Raw genomic sequence first — 13,695 nt, 5'->3', positions numbered from 1 at the left:
GTCGCTGGCATATTATGAAAAAAGCACAAGAGAAGCTTGGAGCATTGCTGAGGCGAAACCCTAGCTTGTCCAAAGATTTCAACAACTGTGTTGACTTCAGCTTGACACCAGAAGAATTTGAGGCAGGGTGGTGTGAGCTGATGATGAAGTATGAGGCTATGACTAACTCCCACTTCGAGAATCGATACAAATACAGAGAAACATGGGTACTGTCGTGGAATTTTCACGGTAGATGTCCTAGTGTGAGGACTTAGTCGTGAGGCCAACACATGTATGTGGTAGCTTCAGAGGGGTTGAGCGGAATCGAGAAACGTAACACAAGACAAGGGTTTATACAGCTTCGAGCCCCGGGAAACATCATCCAGTAATAACCCTACATGTTGTTTGTGGCTAGGTCTCATTATGCTCATGATGGAGTCGCCGTAAACCGGCTCTCCTAGTTATGTATAGCCCTAAGATTATCTCTTGTTTTCCTCACCCTCTTTGGGGAGCCCTGCCCCTCCTTATATAAGTTAGAGGGGCGGGTTACATGTGGAGTCCTATTAGGATTAGGACTAGTCTATCTTCTAATACAAACCGGATACAAGTCCGGGTCTTAACTCCTTGTAAGGTAAATATTCCTCACGCCTCTCCTCTTAAACCGGCCCACCATTAACATAAACCGGCCTTCTGGGCCTTGGGCCTTGTCATCCGTCTGTCCTGCCCGCCGGGTTATCAGTGAGTCATAATGTTCAGGCAGGTTGCTTGTAAATCGTCTGGTCAGTGCGGGTCGCCAGTGAATCGCCAAGTCCGGCCGGGTTATACTTCCAGCCGGGTTACGCCGCGGGGTATATCCCCGACATTAGCCCCCAAGTTTAGCTTGGATTTATCCATGGTAAACTTATGCTGCAAAATAAACACAAGAACAAATTTGACAGGTTGTGCTCCGATTTAAGAATTCTTGTAAACCGACACCTGTACATCCTTAAATCCTTGTCATTTCCTTCTTCTAAAAAATTCGGGTCAATAAGCCAGCTTCATAATCCATTTGTTGAAAACGGTTTCTCACAGATAAAGAATGTGAAAAATAATTCGTTTCAATCATCTCCCAATGCTTAACAAAAATATTGGTCTTGAAATACTCATCTGATTCTCAGCCGGCTTGAAGATGTAAAACTTGCTGGTTTATTATTGCCAAAATTGCCGGTTTATAAATATTGATGGCACCGGGTCATGCAATTGATCTTCCTGATTTGCTCAAACTGATAATTTGAAGATGTTCCTCCTTTATATGCATAATACCTGTAGCCCCCAGGTCTTAAGAGGGGAACATAGTGATAACTTATGACTTGCTCCAATAAGTGTTGCAACCTTGAAGAAATCCGGTTTGTTCATCTCAATCATATAAACTGAATACTCCATATATGTAGCCCCCAAGTGCCGGGTTGTCATGCTTGCAGCAACCTGGGACTTGTAATTGTCTTATGTTCATAAAAACTTCACCTAGTGTAACCCCCAAGGGTCGGGTCATTATGCAATAATGAGCAGGGACTTTATAAATATGATCATGTAAATTTGAACAACAATGTGTAGCCCCCAAGGGCCGGCTCAGTAAGATAATATTGAGCTAGGACTTTATATATACTTCATTGAAAATAACATCGTATGATGTAACCCCCATCATAGGGCTTGAACCCACGTCCACAAGGTTAAGAGCTTTGGGTTTTACCAACCGAACAATGGACCCTTCAAAATAATGGATTTAACTCGTGTACCTTGATTTTTTGATAGAATCAATTGGTACCTCCCCCAAGGGCCGGCTCATTACAATGTGATGAGTCGGGTCTTCAATATGGTGATGAAAAAATGACTTTGCATTAGCCCCCAAGTGCCATGGTGCATGCTGGCAGTGACATGGGACTTGCATATTTGATGTAATCTCAATTTAAATAATGTAGCCCCCAAGTGTCGGATCGTAAGCCTGCAGCGACTCGGGACTATTCCTCCCATTGTAGAATAAATCATATCCATAGATAAAATAATGGCCATTGCGCTGAAGCAATTTTGAAAACCTCAATCATAATATTGGTTATTGATAACCATAATAAAATCCAGCCATGTTGGCTATCAAAGATTTGAATAATATAACCCGGTTTGAAGACCGGTTCATGTGATATTTGATCACATTGTTGGTTTACCAAACCAGTAGAGTAAGGGTGATAACCCAAAACTTTAATACTAATAACTCCTCCTATATTTTGCCGGTTTATGATAAAACCGTGCCGGGTTGTAGTAAACACCGGATTATCCATATGTAATTCTGGCGACTTGTAGTCAAAACCAGACCGGGTCAACAAGCACCGGATATAACTGATCATGTACAGACAACTTGTAGTTGAATGCCAAGCCGGGTCAATAAACGCCAGTTTATCATAAGATATTATAAGCCTTATCAAAGGACAAAAACATGGCAAATAAAAACATAAAAAGAACATGCGAGGCTTTTCATGGGCTGTCAAGCCCAAAATCGAGGCTTTTCATGGGCTGTCAGGCCACTGAGTTAAACCATTTTACAAATCCTTTTAAGATGGACCTCACATTAACCAATCATCGTTTTAACTTTGACAAGTTCAGGGTCTATGAGATTGACTTGTCAAACGTTCGACGGGTCATACCAGGATTACCTGGACGGAGTGGCTTACTTAAAGAGGCAGGATAACCCGGGGTTTTAGGTGAATACACTTGGCTTCCAAGCCTGGCTTGATAGCCTATTACAAGTGTAGACTCTTTGTTCTTTGAGAAGCAAACAACCCCAAGCAATATTTTGAGCTGTGATCAGTGGGTGCCTATGTTTGAGTTGTGCTTTTGCAACACTCTCTTTGACCCCTAAGTAATTTCCCTGGTGGCCTTACGCCGATCAAGAGGTGTAGCTATGGTTCAATCACGACCAAGCCCCCAAGTGATTTCTCTGGTGGCCTTACGCCGATCAAGAGGTGTAGCTATGGCTCAAGTATGACCAAGCCCCCAAGTGATTTATATATATATATATATATGTGTGGCTTTATAAGCCGGATCAATGGGCAAACAGGACTCCGCTTTATAAACAGAAGCCCCATGTAATATTTTGAGCTGTGCTCAGTGGGTGCCTATGTTTGAGTTGCGCTTTTGCAACACTCTCTTTGGCCCCTGTTAACTTTTCTGAGAACTCAAACTTTGCGAGAGATATTTCTTCTTGAACCAGATGTTAAACTGGATATTGAGAGCTTCAAAGCTTTGTGGGAGACATATTTCCCTTGAACCGGATTGTAAACCGGATATTTGAGAGCTTCAGTGAGACTGACTTTCCTTGAGCCGGATTTTAAACCGGAATCCTTTCTAATGACCCAGAACTTCTTCATTGAGCTGGGATTTTGTAACTGTCATATACTTTCTAAACCAGAAATTTTTTGACGGCCTTTAAATTTTCATCAATATAACAGTAGCCTCTGGGACCGGGTTATCTTTCCCTCCATCGTCCTAAGGTTCTTAAATTTGCTGAATCTGGCAAGATTTGCTGAGTCATGTCATCGTAGCCCCCGAGTCTCAAGGTGACTCGAGGAGTTGGCTTGAGATTCTCCATATTTGACCGTGATATAAACCGGTATGAGTCATCAATAGCTTAGCGAGATAATAGTCCCTTTTGCAGTAGACAACTTGTCTTGCATTGGAAAACTTGCAAGCCAGAGTAATTGCTCTTTTAAAGAAAACAGTATGTAATATAAAAAATATATTGAATGGATTTCACCTGATATGTCAGGCCAGTATTTATCCGCCGCGGAATTGATGATCAGTTGACCACCACGGTGAGGCGGCGCGGTAAACTGGGCAAGTTAGCCGCATTATGTTGATATACACCAAACCGCGGAGGTGGGCGGAAAAAACAACTGCAACATTAGAGGCAGTATGGACGCAGGCAAGTCACTACCACTCTTACAGTGACCAAACGCCCTGCATAAATAATATCATAAGCCGGAGTAATTGTTCTCAAAAATAAAAAAGTTGATACGCGCTATTTAAAATAGTCTGGACAGATATCACCTGATGTATTTGGACCTTATGATCCTCAGCGGTGTCCGTTAGTCAACCCGGCACGTTGAATAGGCCATACCGCAGGGCGGACACTAAAACGACCGCAGCATCAGAGGCAGCTCGGACAGATGAGACGACTGCGGCATTGTAAGCCGGCGCGAACGAGCGAGTTAATCGCGAGCGCAGTAACCCGCGCGAATGGGCGAGTTAATGTAGTCCGGGTACGCAAAGGCGGCGACTTATGTACGTCTGTAGACTCCATAGATATGGCATAACACCATCTTTACAATGAATCATTATCCTGCAAAAAAAATATCACCGACAAAGTAATTGTTTCTTGAAAAAAACAATATGCGCCAAAAATAAACTTTAGATGGATACCACCTGACTCGTCCAGACAGTAAATGAGTCGGCTGCAGTGTTGTAAGCCAGTGCGGACGGGAAGAGTCGTCATCGGTGTTGTAAACCGGTACGGACGGGCGAGTCGGCCGTATGTTGATGTAGATCGGACTACGGGGGACGGTGGCTTACACACGTGTCCGTGAAGTTGCGCGACACAGACGAACGCCAATCAAAATGATGTTGGCGCATGCTCCATATCCGCGGTATATGAACACCTTTGTAATGAATAATTTACCTGTATATAACAACACTATAGGGCAGAGTAGTTGTTTTCATAAAAAATTAACAAGTGCTGATAAAAAGTAAACTGGATGGATATCACCTGATTTATTCGGACAATATATGATCCTTTGTTATAATGCACTCGGTGAAAATGCACTAGTACTTGAAACATCCATCACCTTTCGTCAAACACAGGCCCCGATAATTTTGTCTGGTAGCCTGGCTCCTTTTTTTAGGAGCCTTAGAAAGATGTGACGGGTGTATACCTCTGCTCTGTAAGGGCATGTACAATGGTGGCATATGGATAGAGCTACCCCATGACAAAAAGAAATTTGAAGCATCTCTGTTGATTTGTTCTCCCAATGCAAGCTACTAGTAGTGTGCCTCATCAAAGAATAGAAAGTGACTTTCACTACACATGCATCCCTACTCTTTATTTTAACTTTTTTAACTTTATGCACCAGACCACACTTTTTCTTCCCAAACACCCGCCTGCTGCAGAGGATCCCGCTTCCCCATCCGAACCTACTTTTTCTGTCATCCGATCCTACATGACATATAAGGCATTACCCTAGGGCTATGCGTTGGCCATGCCCTAATAGTAGTAGCTTGTCCTACTAGCGCCCCCATGGGCTCTTATTTCACGTGATGTACTCAAGTAGTACTTTCAAAATCACGTATACTAGTAGCACTCCAACCTGGCAGACCGCATCTTTCCTTCTGATTTTTCTTTTTATCCTTTTTGATATCCATGCCCATGATACTAGTAGTACTTTGGAACGGTTAGCAGAGATCTGTTTTCTCGGCGGAGACTTGCCATTGGATCGATTCCACAGCGTACGGCATACCACTTAACCAAAGAAAAAATCCTCTGAACTCCTGTCCATCTCGGCAATGCGCTGTAGCAGTGGTGGAGGTTGATCCGTGTCCCTCTTTTTTCTTTGCTTTGATTTGACCCGGTCTGCACGTAGCAAACTATGGATGACTCCTTTTGGGAGAGCCTTCTTGATCTGACATGTACCAGTCCTAGCAACAATTCAGGTCTTGTGTACTTATCCGTAGATGGTAAGATGTGGCTATATTTTCTTGACTGCCCACGCACGGCTATAGCGAACTCTGCCTCCGACCCGGAAAACGAGTCTCCTTTGGTGGATTTCTGCAATGATGTTGATTTATTCCTGTCGGTCTCGGTGACTTTTGTAGAACACCGCAGAGGAAATTGATCCAGATGGATCCCCTCGTCACGTGCGGCCACGCGCGCAACCCTAAATTCTCTTATCGGCTCTGTCTGAGGCTGTCTACTGCCGGGTTATCCTGCGGGCTTTTCGTGCCGGCGCTTTTTCATCCGATAATCACGAGCTTCTTGATCTCTGGAAGAGATCCCTCCAAGAACTCAACACTACCATGCGCAGCCTCATGGTGGGCGCCAACTGTCATGGAATTATCACGGCGGATGTTCTAGTGTGAGGACTTAGTCGTGAGGCCAACACATCTATGTGGTAGCTTGAGAGGGGTTGAGCGGAATCGAGAAACGTAACACAAGACAAGGGTTTAGACAGTTTCGGACCCCGGGAAACATCATCCGATAATAACCCTACATGTTGTTTGTGGATAGATCTCATTATGCTCATGATGGAGTCGCCGTAAACCGGCTCTCCTAGTTATGTATAGCCCTAAGATTATCTCTTGTTTTCCTCACCCTCTTTTGGGAGCCCTGCCCCTCCTTATATAAGTTAGAGGGGCGGGTTACATGTGGAGTCCTATTAGGATTAGGACTAGTCTATCTTCTAATACAAACCGGATACAAGTCCGTGTCTTAACTCCTTGTAAGGTAAATATTCCTCACGCCTCTCCTCTTAAACCGTCCCACCATTAACATAAAACCGGCCTTCTGGGCCTTGGACCTTGTCATCTGTCTATCCTGCCCGCCGGGTTATCAGTGAGTCATAATGTTCAGGCAGGTTGCTTGTAAATCGTCTGGTCAGTGCGGATCACCAGTGAATCGCCAAGTCCGGCCGGGTTATACTCTAGCCGGGTTACGCTGCGGGGTATATCCCCGACAGCTACCCTGCTACTTCAAGCACCAATTCTGCCCTTTCTTGCAGTCAACTCAACGCAACGAGGGGTTCAACGCTGTCCTTAAGAGATATGTGAACCCACACAAGTCCATTTTGAACTTTGTGAAGCAATATCAGAAAATCCAAACACACATACTAGTCCGAGAGGGTTCAAAAGACTACAGGACAGGACATTTACAGACTGAAATGTGGTCATCTTACCCAATAGAGAAGCAGGCGTACGGATCCTATACTAGGGACTTGTACGAGAAGTTTCGTGATGAGTTTCAGTTGACTACAAGGTACAATGTGTGACCGTGTGGTGAAAACTTGTATGAGGTTTACCCAAATCAAGAGTGGGTTGCCAAATATGGTTCTAGGAGCTATTTTGTCACGGTGGAAGCTAGTGCTGGAGACTACAGATGTGACTGCTGCAAGATTGAGAGGGATGGCATGCTTTGCTGCCATATCTTGAAAGTTTTCAACCAACTTGGTGTTGATGAAATCCCAGCGCAGTACATACTTAGAAGATGGACACCTTTGGCAATTCCCAATGCACCCCCTGCTGTCAAAGAGCAACCTGATGAGATGGCACCACAGTCGAAGAAGGAACTCAGGCATGCAAATTTGATGATGGATTTTGATAGTCTTGCTCGGGTTGCTAGTGCGTCAGATGTTGCGACGGATATTGTAAAGAAACATATGTGTGGTGCGCGTCATGAAATCAAAAATCTCAACATGTCAAAGAAGAAGAAACTGGTAGCACCAACAAGTGGGCCCACTGGTGGTCCTCCACCATCAGCTGATGGTTCTGCGCCACCATCGAGTAACTCTTAGGCAACTAGTGGCCCTGCGGTGCGTCCTGAAGGGCCTGCATAAGCCCCTTCTGGACCTAGGCAGCAGCGACCTACTTCTGCGCCACCTCCGAGTAACACGCAGGCAACTAGTGGCCCTGCGGTGTGTCCTGATGAACCTGCAAAAACCCCTTCTGGACCTATGCAGCAGCGACCTACTTCTGCACTGCGGAGAAAAAACGCACCAACACTAGCTGGTAACTCTATGAGTGAAGATGGACACCAACAAACAACGTTGAGGGATGCAGCAATACCCAGGGGGCTATACCACTACCCAGGGGGCCTACAGCACAAAGCTGGTGGCATGTACATCAACTGTCAGGATATGTGCCACTGAATAGTGGAGCAGCACCGCACCTTTCTAGGGGCTCAACAATGACAAGGCCTGTGCAAGCACTAAGAGGAGCTGTGCCACAGCTTCTGATGGATATGACACTAGCAAGAGGGCATGTGCGACCTCCTATGGGTCCTAGACCAGCAACCTGGCCTGTACCACAACCTATGGGGGCTATACAACCACCGCGGGGGCCTAACGCTATCAACACAAACTATGTGACTAGTCCTGGACTGGCACCATTGCCTGCATCATCAGTAATAGTGGATGGCAGGTATGGACAGCATCCAGGTTCTTCAACTACACAAGAAGAAAGTGGCAATGCAATTTCATCTCCTATTATGCAAGCTCCTGGTGGACATGCACACCAGCCACTCAGTATTGCATCTCTACATGCAGCTGTTGCAGCCGCGCAAGGTACTGCGATGGTTGAACCACAGTTTGGAAGACCTACTACCACACTTGGCCTTGCAATTCCTAGAGACCCTCCAAAATCAACTACAAAAGGGAGGGCAAAGTCAAAAAGAATTCAATCGGCACTTGAGCTGCATCCGAAGAGAAAGAACAAGTGCAGCTATTGTGGTTCTGTTAACCACAATGGGGCAAAATTCCCGGCCAGATTGGTGTAATGGTCACATAGTGACCAGATGGCTGAAATATGTGTTGAATGGCATTGACAAAACTATTTGTGGGTTTGTATGTTTGAACATCCTAAACTATTGTTTCTGGTTTATGGTTTCTTGTGGGTGACTTGCCTCACATTGGAGTTTGAATTGCCTGGTTATGAGTTTTGGATTGCCTGTTGTGTGCTTTGTATTGCCCCACCGACACTCTTACCCTCCCCATAATGGTCGAAAACTTACATACATAAGATTATGCAATGCTAAAAATGCAACAATTTCTTGGTTATGTAATGATCATACTATTTATCTTTTATGGGTTCTTCTGATTAACTTGCCTCATATTAAAGCTTAAATTGCTTGTTTATGCAATTGAATTTTCTAGTCCAAGTTCTTATACAAGCAACTCCCCCGGTGGTCCAAAGTTCACAAAAGTAAGAAAAATACACATGCATTTACATGATGTAGGACGTGTGAGGGGAGAAAAAACGGACCTATGCTAACTTGAGTATGGTTTTCCATGGAGCCTTGCTGTGCCCGTTGTCAACCCACGTGTTAGTCAATTGTTTCCTGATGCTTGGAATGGAGCCTTGTTGTGCCCGTTGTCAACCCACGTGTTAGTCAATTGTTTCCTGATGCTTGGAATATCCTCAGCTGTGAAATTTGGAACAACCCTTGCCTCCCAACCATTTGCTAGCGTAAGAGCAAAAACACTACAGTCGAAGCTAAACAAAAATTGAAAAAAGAACTTTTCTAGTTAGCTGTTTACTCTATGTAGTACTGCGTCACTTATAAAAACTGAACAAAAGCAGAGTTTATATGTGAAATGCTTACTCGGTTTTTTGTTTTGGAACGTCGATTGGTAAGCCCAAAGTCATCGAGCGAGACGCAGGAACTGGCATAATGCTCTTCCCATAGAGCCCGAAAAGTTGCAACCATTTTCCTTGCGCAAACATCTAGAGACTTGTTCTGGAGCGTCCTCCAAGAATCAAGAGCCTCAAAACGTCGGTCCCTTATGTTCATGTTAAAAATCCAGTAATGATTGCCTGTAACTAGCTTTGTCTTGTTAATGTTCTCTAAAACTGGGAACATAATCTGTTAGAAAAAACAAATGGGGTTAGTAAAAAATAAATAAAACCATACTAGAAGCTGGATGTAAGCAACTTTTCTCTGTGTGCTCTCACAAATTAAGACATGGACTGAAGAAGCAAAGATGCACATGCAAGTTGTGTACTTATGTGAGTAATTTGCCAAAAACAGAAGATGCATAGGCAAGTTATGTACTTATGTAAGCAACCTGCCAAAAATGCACAGGCAAGTCATGCAATTATATAAGCAACTTGCCAGAGAAAGCAATTCATGAGTGTGGTCAACTTGCCCCCCTAAGAATATTTACATTTCTATGAGCAAGGTTTTAGCAGAAAAAGTGATATATAAAAAATACATTGGTAAAAAATATAGAAACCATTAACTTACCATGTCTTTACGGTCCAAACGATTCGACTTTTTGAACCGGGAATTGAGCTCCTTGCCATTCAATTCCGTTGTTTGCTTCTGAACCTGGTGGAAAAAGAATACAGACATGACCATGACCTGTTATGAAAACAAGAAAAAGAAAGAATCACAAAACTACACTATTAACTACTTCGCGTTTTCTTACCGAGAACCTGAGGGGCATCACGAGCTTCTTTGAGTCTGGTGGCAAGTTCATCAATATAGACTCTATACCAACTTCCATTACATGGCTCAAGACAAAACCTTCCTTCTTCATTGAGTTTGCAAGCTCCCTGACTGTGACAAAGTATTTGCCACATTCAATTACCCTTGGGCTGCATGAAAAAAAGAGACACTCAGCTCACAAATCCTTCCATAATTTGCCTACCACCATTCAAACTCAGGGAAACACATGGAGGGGCATGGTCATATGAAGGAGAAACTATTTCAAATAAGAATTTCACACTAAGCCAAGTTGCCTGATTCTATAAATGGATTTCTTGCAAAAACGGTTTGAATTGCCTGGATAACATGATAGACCTTGCCTGGGAAAAAGTGCATTGTGCAAAGGCTGACAAAAGAAATGCAATGATATATTGTCATACCTGGTATCCAGATATGGTAATTCTTATTCATTAATTCTCCCATGCAAGATAACCGGTGCATACAATCTATTTGCTTCAGGTTTGGACATGTAGACTTTCTTCTCATTATAGTCAATGAATGGTAACCTCTTGCAAGGAAGTGGCTTGATAATCCTTCTCTCGAATTGATGTGGATGCATCTCTCCTAAACTACTACTGCTATAAACCTTTCTGCCTGATCCCACGTCTCCTTAGTTGAAACTTTTTTCAGGTGTTTGGTACGCATTTGGTGATGAGATTCCAATTGAACAGCTTGCGTCAAACTTACTTGCCTTTCCTTCTTCTTGCGCACACGGTTCATCTATGCCTCCAAGGTCCAACAGATAATCGTCATCGATTATTTCAATGATTGGCTGGGTATGTAATGGAAGTTCCTTGAACTCATGCTCTACAAATGTGCTTGACCCAAGATGTTGATGTGCTTTGTTGTCTGCAGATCCTGTGGGCAAATCATCTATGCCTAGATCGAAACTTGGTGCTGGGTAGTACTCTCTGTAAAAAATCATTTGATCTTTCGGTGTCCCTTTGCTCAAAATGTTGTTTATCTTTATTCGCTGAGGTGTGATTTCTGGAGTTGGATTGGGGATTCTTGTTGTTTGGATCAACACACCTTGTAAATAGCTCACTCACATCTATAACATTGATTTCTAGTGCATTGGTTGTCTTCCCACTAACACGCATGAATTCATGGTACCGCTCCTCCACATCAGAGAAATGGGAAGTGTTCCCCTGGCCAGTTGCTTCTATTACTTCTGGAACACTTGTGGCCTCTGGTTGGGCAAGAATAGTTAAGTAGTCAGGCAATTTCCCTAGGGCTATTAGCAACTTTTGTTCCGGACTTTTTCCCATGGTTACAGCTTCAGGAAAGTCTTGTATCCTTTTGATATCCATACATGACACCGGAGAGATGTTCTCTTTCTCCTTTTTGTGTCCTGCATAATTTAATGCTGCAGCCTCAGGTGATGCCTTGAAGTCTTACACCTTGGCCCTCTGGATACCATCGGCTGACTGCATCACATTTCCTCGAGACGGGAAAGGCACTTGACCATTTAAGTCACCTAGTGGTTGTGTTCCGATGTGGTTTGTTGTGCTTACTAGCACTGTAGGTCCCTTTTTGAGTTGAACTGGTCTTGCTTTTATGGGGTCAAGTGTTCCCTCTACAAAACTTGCCTGAAAAGCAGCTGCTCTTGCTTCCTGCTTGGACTGAGTTGCCTGAATATGTGATCCACTTGCTTGACATTAGGAATGAAAATTACCCAACTGCTTTGGAGCTGCCCCTGTAGATACTGTCTCATCTCAATCTTTGCTGCATGGTGGTACTGCTGAGCTTGATGGCGTACTCTTTACCACTTGTGTTTTTTTATTCCCATGAATTTCCTCTTTTGTTTCAGAATTTGCTTGTTGTTGCTCCTGAGAAGGACCAGATTTTTTTCATGGCTGACTGCCTTGACTTTCCCCCCTTGGCCGTATCTGGGATTTTCGGCACAATATGCTTGTGGATGCATTGCTGTTTCCTTCATCACAGATGGCTCTAACACAAAACTGACAGTTTTCTTCATCTTCTTTGATGGCGGGAGTGGTGGTAGTTGGTTTTGACAAGCACTCTTTGGTTCTGTAGCTTCATTTAGAGCGCCAATTTCTCTCATTATTTTCTGGCGAATCGGCTTTGGACATATTTCCTTAGGGTTGAATGTAAAGCCCATGTCCAAGTCTTTCCCCCTAAACAACTCTTTGAACATCCTCCTAGCTTCGGTTGCCATGGATATGTCATCAATATCCAACATTTCTTTCACTTCAAAAACAGGGAACCGTGGTTTTGGGGAAACAACAGTTTTGAATTCTGTCATCACAAGGTCTCTGATAGAGATCCTATCTGCCTCATCCAATCCTTTTGGCTTTCTGTCTCTCTTCTTTTCAATTAGGAACTGCAGCGTGCATTGTTCATCATCATCGCTGTCCGGCTTTTTAGCTACGGCATCCTCATCCTGACCGGAGCCACCATTGCCGCCTGAGCCACCATTGCCACCTCCACTGTCATCTTCATCATCATCATCATCCTGCTTCCCCTGCCCACCATCTTCCTTGTCTTTATCGTTCCCATCACCTTCTTCATCATCATTGTCTTCCTTTCCTTCATCCTCTTCTTTTTCGTCATCCTCTTCCTCTTCATCATCTTCATTGTCCTCGTTCCCCTTAGTTTCGTCTTCCGTCCCCATGTCAACACTTGCCCCCTCTTGGTGATCCACCGTTTGTCATGCTCCCTGGCTACTTGATTTCCCCTGAACTCCACTTGATCCATCATGACCATCATCGCTGTCCGAACTGCCATCGCTATCGCTTTTGTCACTACCTTTATCACTGCCATCTCCCTCACTTTTACTATCGACTGCCTCGTTGTCGTCGCTGTCGGAATTAAGTGACTCCTCCTCACTTGGTAAGCTGTCTCTGCCGGCTGGTACTCGCTTGCCCCTTCTATTAGACTGCCGCCTGCTTGTCTCCGCAGTAGTAGGATCTGCCTCCTTTGCCCCCCATTCATCATCATCTATCTTCCCAATCCCAGTCACGAGCTTCCCCACTGCATGTGAAATTACGGAACACATTTCGTGCACCAAACCTGTAAGCTTCTTTTGCTTCTGTAAAACATAAAAGTGGGTGGTAGAGAACATGATAAGTACAAAATCTTCTATTGAAGAGTCTGAAAAATGGTTGAATGTACAAATGACAATGAAAAGGGAGACAACGGTGAAAAGGGAAAAAAGTGCTGCATAACTTACTGTTTTGTCATACGGCTCGGGCAATCTTGTGGTAACAAATTTGGTGATATGGTCCATACTGCCAAACAAGCTATCATCCGCACACTGGGAAAACTCCGTCTTGAGCTAGTCGTTTATAGCCAAAGAAGATTAAAAAACTATGAGTGACAACAATTCTGGCACTCCCATACCAGAAAGAACTGAGAAAATGAAGAAAATGGTACTACTAATTGTCTGAAAATTCCTGCATCCATTATCCCACTTCCCT

The 13,695-nt window shown here is 43.9% G+C and overlaps 2 protein-coding genes across 2 annotated transcripts; one reads left to right on the top strand and one right to left on the bottom strand.

The window, feature by feature from the left end:
- Positions 1 to 6,935: 6,935 nt before the first annotated feature.
- LOC147960916 (uncharacterized) lies at positions 6,936 to 8,545 on the top strand. The gene is made up of 4 exons (XM_087533584.1): positions 6,936 to 7,030; positions 7,109 to 7,533; positions 7,636 to 7,843; positions 7,924 to 8,545. Exons 1-4 carry the CDS (start codon positions 6,936 to 6,938, stop codon positions 8,543 to 8,545), a joined length of 1,350 nt encoding a protein of 449 aa, XP_087389710.1.
- Positions 8,546 to 12,017: 3,472 nt separating this feature from the next.
- LOC147960915 (uncharacterized) lies at positions 12,018 to 12,890 on the bottom strand. Its single transcript, XM_087533583.1, has one exon. The coding sequence runs from the start codon at positions 12,888 to 12,890 to the stop codon at positions 12,018 to 12,020; it is 873 nt and encodes a 290-aa protein (XP_087389709.1).
- Between the last annotated feature and the right edge of the window lie 805 nt (positions 12,891 to 13,695).

Source organism: Triticum urartu, chromosome 7A (genome assembly GCF_056163025.1).
Source record: "Triticum urartu cultivar PI428250 chromosome 7A, HENAU_Tu73, whole genome shotgun sequence".
NCBI lineage: Eukaryota > Viridiplantae > Streptophyta > Magnoliopsida > Poales > Poaceae > Triticum > Triticum urartu.
The sequence above is the reverse complement of the archived record's forward strand: the minus strand, read 5'-3'. Positions and strand labels throughout refer to the sequence as shown.

What these genes read in the sequence shown, in the direction of transcription:
- LOC147960916 (XM_087533584.1), top strand. Translation starts at nt 6,936, where the DNA reads ATGTGGTCATCTTACCCAATAGAGAAGCAGGCGTACGGATCCTATACT. An exon ending in TGGTCCTCCACCATCAGCTG is followed by an intron (nt 7,534 to 7,635) that starts ATGGTTCTGCGC and finishes GGCAGCAGCGAC; the next exon opens with CTACTTCTGCGCCACCTCCG. An exon ending in GATGCAGCAATACCCAGGGG is followed by an intron (nt 7,844 to 7,923) that starts GCTATACCACTA and finishes GCCACTGAATAG; the next exon opens with TGGAGCAGCACCGCACCTTT.
- LOC147960915 (XM_087533583.1), bottom strand. Translation starts at nt 12,890, where the DNA reads ATGGGGACGGAAGACGAAACTAAGGGGAACGAGGACAATGAAGATGAT.